Below are 7292 nucleotides of genomic sequence, written 5' to 3' on the forward strand. Positions count from 1 at the left end.
ATGGTATAATAAGTAATAGGTTTTCTGAAAACCCTAGCATGCTATAAAACCTTTCATAAAACATATATCATATATATTGTGCTTAGTAGTGTTATCATAATTGACTGAAGCCGCTACATCACCCGACCGAAGCCAAATAAAAGTATTAATTGTCCGCAGGCGCATAGTATAGATAACCACTAAGTAAGCACATAAAATCATGAACATAATCTTTCCAAAATATATCTTAATCGAAGCTCAATAGCTCAAACATCATACCATAAATCTTAGTAATAGTTATTCGATAAAGCATGATATTTCATAAAGCGTAAATCCGATTTACTCATAGACGTTTCATAAAATGTAGTCATAAAATCATGCTTTCATGTATGCATTTCTAATAATTAAAACATGCATTTTGGAAAGGGTCCACTCACAGATACTCCGTCGTCGAAGAGTAGTGTGAACTAGGTAGGACGAAAATGCCACTAACAAACGCACCTAAGCACATAAAGTGACCAATTAATAAAACTATACTAAAATGATTGAATTTCATGAAACGGATGTCATAAACAGATTTAGGACGTCGAAAAACCTAAGGGGGAACCTCATATACCCCCATGCGCCACCACTTACCAAGTTGGGTCACCTGAAAGTTGGCTAAAAAAGTCACCGGCACTGCCGTGGTTGCCGTCGTGGACGGTGACGAAGCATAATACCTTCGGTGGAGGTGCATGTTCTCCACACAATGGCCAAGATAGGCACCCATGGGAGCCCACGCACAGGCCCAAGCTTGGACCCACACGCTGACTAGAATCTGGGATCCGATCAGGTCAGGTCGGATCTAGGTTTTGGGTTTGGACTTGGTTCTAGGTTGGGCCGATTTTTCGGCTTGGGCCGAAGGTTTGGGTTTGAGATGGGCTGGACAATTGGGTCAAGTAGTAACCTGGGTTTGAAATCGAATTTGAGGCTATCGAGTCGAGTCAACCCGATTTCAAGCCGTGGATCGGCCGATTTCTAGGTAAACCTTCAAACGCTCATAACTTCTTCAATACTCAACCAAATCAAGTGATTCAAAAATGAAAATCATAGTTCTCAATGAGAGGAAGAGAATGGTACCATGCATGACTAACTCACCGTGGTTTGGCTGAAAATTAACCTGGAAGTCATGAGTTCTTACAAGAATATAGGGAAAGCTACTCCAACCTAAATTTGCATTTAACAAGCGTGTAAAAATTAAAACAAGCTTTGATGTAAGCTTAAATGATACCCCAAAGGTTTCTAGGAACTTATCCACGTCGAGAAAATCACAAAAGTCGTCGGAGTTCATCGAGGAAGGGATGCATCGTGACTGTCACGGTTGAAGTGTCAAGCTTTGGCCTAGGGTTTCAAGGTCCTATGTCCAAGCAGTAAGTTTTGTGTTTGTTGTTGTGTGAGTGAAGCTCAAAGAGGAGAGGGAGAGTTTGCAGAGAAGAGAGAGCTTGGGGGAGTCTTTAAGGGGACAAGGGAGAAAAAATGATGGGGAGAGAGAGAGATAAAAAAAATTTGAAAAGTAAGGGGGAAAATCTGAATAGGGACAAGGATAAGGGGACAATAATCCCCATGTGGGTCCCATAGTTCACAAACTCAGAACACTAAAAGTGAAGCACGAATTATTCGAAAAACGTCTAACGTTTCGAAACGTAAATTCGCGCCTACGCATTCGTGGTGATGAGTACGATACGAATAAATTAATAAATTTGAACTACGCATTTCAACAAGACGGTCAATGAAAGTCAACTCAAGGATACAATGGTAATTTCATAAGTCCGATAGTACAAAATATGATAAACCAAGGACGGGGTTTCACACCCAACACGAAGCAGTAAGGGTGAAACTTGATAGCTCTCTGAGCCTCACCAAAAGAAAGGGGGGTTAGCACCCTTGTGCCTCTTTTTCTCTCTCTTTCGCATCTCTCTCATATGGGCCCAAGCCCAATGACCGAAAGTCAACACCCCAATGCCTAACCCAAGTCAAGCCCTAGCTTGCCTTTGTGACCCATATCGCTACAACCAATCCTCGGCTCGAGCTGAGTCACTGCCACACCAAGCCAACAACAGCAACCCCACGACTGCAACAATGTTGTGGCTACCCAGCCATTTTTTGACACATCCCTGATGATAAGATTAAAAGCACACCACAAAGTAGCACACAAACATCCTATTGTAGCATATGAAAATAAGGATCTTTCCCGCAAAAGAATGTTTTATCTAACTACTTAAAATGTCACAAAAACTAGGTTGCTGTCCCTACTGACCAGCCACCGAAAAATAATTATTAGACCAACTTACACTTATCTAAAGTCTACGAAGTTTTATATGAAGACATTAGAAACAGAGCTACACTCACGCAAATTTTTGGGATTTTTGGAGTTGATTTTCTATTTAAATTAAATCGAACAAAAACATGACATAAACAAATTTTAAATAGTTCACAAATTAAGAAAAATGAGTTAGGGGAATTGCTATCCACCACCAAATAATCATGCAAACATGTTATTTTTCATTCAAATTCCTTTTATTTCCGGATGAAGATGCTCAAGTTGGCTCAATGTTAGAACTCAACCTATTACTCCTTCTTATGTAGTATGTTAAGAGAATGGCGTTTTCAACTTAACTTAGTTCCTAGCATGCAATTTAGAATGGTGTGTTCATAGATTTAACAAGTAGAAATCATTAAGAACAAAAATTTTACAGCTCTGATTGCTCACACTAGTTGCCGGTAGAAAATTTATTTTCCGATGCCTGCACTCGTCTGAAAATTTCGACAACGTACCTGAAAATGAGCATCCCATCCCACTGACAATAAATGTCCATCATCAGGTGAATGGCATCAACATATATATATCAAACAAGTACTATCAAGACCAACTTTATACACCTTTCCAGAACAAGACCGTCCATGTTCAAAGCACAACGATGACCTCACTAACGGTGTACATGTCACCCGTTTGAAATAGAGAGGAACCCTCAAAGAAGAATTTACATGATCCAGTTCCATCGATAAGACTCAAATCCTATGTTCTATAAATCTCGTTTTCTAATGTATACAGACATCGAAAATGAACTTATTTACGTAAAAGCTTCGTGCAGACAAAATGGCCATCCATATTTACAGCTTCTGAAAATATGGGATGCTGCTTGAAAAATTTCAGCAGCTTGGATTATGTTATGTCCACATATGTATGGAACAACAGTATCCAAAGCACCTCTGGTTTCTTTTCTGGTGGTGATTATCCTGCTGATATACTGAGCCTCATCACTTTGAATGCTCTTGATGCCAAAATTAGGCAGGCTCATGAGGACGAGTAGCCCAGAGCGAGCTCAAGGCCCGAAGGCGTTGGAAGTACTCTCCCAAGGCAAGAAGGCCTCGAGCAGCCTGGCGGGTTGTGAGGATGCGCGACATCTGCTGTAAGGTCTCCCGCCGAATATGATCAGCCTGTTTGGGTAAAAATATCATTTAGTCAGAAAACATGGAATAATAAAACTTCAACAGGAAACAGTTGGATGGTGGCATATAACATTACCTGGGTCACAAAGCTCACGAGAGCTTCCAATCTCTCCATGGCATTGGCCATCTGCGGGACATAACTGCCTTCGCCCAGTTGACCAGCTGCCACAGTCTCGGCCAGAGTGTGCTGGAGTTTATCCATACCTTGCGAAAGAGCATCTTCTGCTTGTTGACATGATTGTCTAAGGTTGTGAACATCCAAAGCTTGTTGGTCTGTCAACGGGTCAAGGTGAGGCTGAAGAACCTGTAATATATATACTCAAATTCAGGAACTTAGTGTTCAAAAAATATGCTAAATGAAATTGTTGCATTGAGGGATTTCCAATAGAACAGTAAGGCCATGTTTTGGCGAGGGATTTCCAAATCCCAAGAGATTGAGGCCAAGTAAGTAACAAATGAACCACAAAATGTTAGTTATAGGAGATTAGTAATGAGACTTGCAAAGACATGTACGAGAGATTTGTAAATGATCATTTCAAGGAGTGATTTCCAAATCCCTCTAATCCCCTCTATCTAACAGTTTGAGGTCCGTTCCTTACTAAAAATGGCCTATCTAACAGTTTGAGGTCTGCTCCCTTGGGATTTGAATGTCCCTCACCCAAACATAGATTACCTTAAGAATCTCTGAAGGGCGAAACCCTCCAATCCATGAGAAAAACCGTTCAGCTGATGTTTCCCACACCCCAGACACCACATAGAAAACGTCGGCTTTCGCAGCAGTTGATTTCATGCTGAAAAGCTCAAAATAGTGATTCATGCCACTATCCACAAGGAATCGAAGCTCCACATCACTTATACAAGCGTGCAAAGCAGTCCTCAGTTCACAAATTTGCCTGTTTTGTTCTTCCATCCATTGTCCATACTCCATCTCAAATGTTGTTACGCCTGCAGAACTTGGAGTTTCAAATTTTAGAATACGAGGACATGTAATAAAGGCAATGACACAACACAATGAAGATATAGCAGAAAGCATACTAACAAATAAACCTGAGTTTATGGTGCCAGAAAATCCAAGAGGATTACTATCCAGTCCACCGCCAATATACACGCCCTGCTATAATTTACAAGGAGAGAAGTTATATCAATTATTTTTTTTCTTCGAAATCAATCAATAAATTGTTATTACATAAAAGCAAGGTAATCTCCTACCAACCTGTTGTCTTGCTCGGTCAAGTTCTTGCTCTAATTGAACAAGCTTCAAACGACTTGTTTCTAACTGCTGAACATAGGCCTGTGTAGGAAAACTCATAAAATTAGTCCATTGTATCACTAGTTGCATGTATGATATCCTTTTAAATACATAGTACACTTCCTACCTTCTTTCGCATCCGACTTTTACGAGCAGCCTCCCGATTTTGTGCAAGACGTCTTTGTACCTAAATATTCGACACATAAATAATGTCTAAGCTGCTGGTGTGAAAGTACTAGCTACCATGATGAATTTTACTTCAACTAATACTTCACCAATCTCATTCTCCATTCATGAATCATGACTAATCTCTGAAATCGTGAACATTAACAAAACAAGCATGACAATAAAAGAGGAATTGCAGGTCATTCCACCTCTTAACCTATATTGTGAGACTCTTTCATCAAACTTTAAAAAAATTTTGATCTGTAAATCTGTATTTCTTGACGACGTGCAAAAAATGACAACAGATCATGAAAAATTATAAAGTGGGCATATATCGAAATGAAATATCTATATATCATAAAGAAGAATCATCAGCGAAGAGTCAGAAGCGATGCTGGCAGTACAGTTACCTACATGCTTTGTTAAAGAAAGAAAAGAGGTCACCATGAGCGTCAAGCAGAATTCCGGAGTTCTTACCTTGTCCGTAGGTTTAGTTGTTTCTTGGTCATACTTGCTAGAAGGTCCCAGAATTCCATGGGAAGTGTCCTCTGACTGGAGAAATCCAATGACAACAAAAGAGTTGAGAAAACAGACCAACATGGGCGTACGTGCGCCAGGAAACAAGAAGAAAAAGCATAAATTGCAAAAGTTCACCTGGTTATGTAGTTTAATGTCTTCATCCAGTATCATGGATGCCGAGGCATTAAAATTGCCACTACTCCTAAAGCTTTCATCCCACATGCTAATTTGGTGGATAGGCTCATACACTCCCATCCTTCTTGAGGTGACAAACTGGGTGGATGGAGAATTCATGCTACTGGCAATGGAAGAAACCCAATGAACATTTTACACATATAAAAGTCGATCGATATGCCAAAACCGATATCCATCTAAAATAAGGTCTATATGTATACGAATTCAAACGTAAGTAATAGTATACTGGAATTGCTAAATAGTAAAACAAAAAAAAAGCTGCATTACAATTTGATAAAAATAGAGAGAAACAAGTATATCCCAAAACTCCGATGGGACGGAACCTCACAGAAGTATCCGTAGCTTCTGAAGAAATTATCACTAGTGTAGAGTTGCTAAGGTGATACACACACACACACACATATACATATATATATATATGTATGTATGTATGTATATACATATGCATCATATAAAACGATGGAATAACTTTAAGCTTTGAGAAGCATCATGGTTTCCTATACTTTAAGCACAGAAACGAAACGTTGTTATACCATATAAAATATTGTATCATGCGTTGAAACTGCACAACACCTGAACAGAGAGAGAGAAGGAGATGGAAGAAGCAGGCAGAGGTGGAAGGACGGCATATATTTTGAGATTGGGACACAATACTAATTAAGTCAACCCAACAACAACTACAAACAAACTAGTTGCTTTACTTTTCTTCTTCTTCTTCTGCTCCCTATTCTCGGAAACCAAACATCTCTTCCCAGTTCCCCCTTCTTCCTTCCCACAAAAACAAAAAAACAAAAGGAAATCAGAAACTCACTGAATATCTGAAACTGAAGCAGAGCAATTGGAAGTTGAATCGGAAACCCTCGCTCTAGCTGCTGCTGATCTCGGTAGACAGTCTCAGCTCTGCAAGTCCCATCATCGACTTTGATAGAGAGAGAGGGAGAGAGAGAGAGAGAGAGAGAGAGCACGACAGCTTATTATAATAAAATAGACAAAATTTTCAACCTTCTAATCCCCCTATTATTCTAATTCAATCTTTCTCATTAATAAATAAATATATTCGCAATCACTTATTCATCATTCACCATTGCAACTTGTTGCTTCCTCTAATGCTTCAAATCACTGCTCCACTCCCTCCTCCATCCTGCTTATATATATTCATGTGCTCATTATTTTCATTCAATATTATCATTCATCATTGTTTTGGTATTTCGAGTCTTCTGGCCAATTCCTCATTTAATATATTTCCTTTTCTTTTTCGAACAAAAAAATTCTCACTTTGTTTTAAAATATAAAATAAATAAAAACAACTTTCCCATACAACCCTTAACTACTTTTCTCACGCCCCCTCCTTATTTTTTTAGTACGTAATTAGTATCTTACTATTTAATCTTTCATGTATATCCCTTCCTATTTAATTTTTCATTAATTACCATAAAAAAGTAGGAATGGTATATATGAAAGATTAAATAGTAGGATACCAATTAACTATTAAAAAATAAAGAAGGATGTGGGAAAAGTAGTCAAGGTGTGAAAGTCACAACCCTATTTCAAACCAATTAATATTTGTGTTCTTTCTCTGCTGCTGTCTGAGAGCTAGTGTGAATGTGGGTGTTAAACAGAACAGAGAGTGTGTGTGTGACAATGTCAAAGATTAAGATCAACGAACGAGCGTCGTAATCCTCATCCTCCCACAATA

At 38.9% G+C, this 7292-nt stretch overlaps 1 protein-coding gene across 8 annotated transcripts; it reads right to left on the reverse strand.

Moving 5' to 3' along the window:
* Positions 1–2873: 2873 nt before the first annotated feature.
* LOC103439342 (transcription factor TGA4-like) lies at positions 2874–6726 on the reverse strand. Of its 8 annotated transcripts, XM_070822748.1 has the most exons (10): positions 6679–6726; positions 6408–6515; positions 5537–5699; positions 5360–5434; positions 4845–4904; positions 4682–4759; positions 4516–4582; positions 4142–4413; positions 3545–3772; positions 2874–3456 (listed from the first exon to the last, which is right to left on the reverse strand). In XM_070822748.1, exons 3-10 carry the CDS (start codon positions 5693–5695, stop codon positions 3304–3306), a joined length of 1092 nt encoding a protein of 363 aa, XP_070678849.1. In that variant the 5' UTR covers positions 5696–5699; positions 6408–6515; positions 6679–6726; the 3' UTR covers positions 2874–3303. The 8 variants fall into 8 exon arrangements, with proteins under 8 accessions (XP_070678849.1, XP_008376118.2, XP_008376117.2 ...); XM_008377896.4 differs by lacking the exon at positions 6679–6726 and having other exon boundaries at positions 5537–5696; positions 6408–6586; XM_008377895.4 differs by lacking the exon at positions 6679–6726 and having other exon boundaries at positions 6408–6577.
* Positions 6727–7292: the final 566 nt, after the last annotated feature.

This window comes from Malus domestica, chromosome 01 (assembly GCF_042453785.1).
Source record: "Malus domestica chromosome 01, GDT2T_hap1".
NCBI lineage: Eukaryota > Viridiplantae > Streptophyta > Magnoliopsida > Rosales > Rosaceae > Malus > Malus domestica.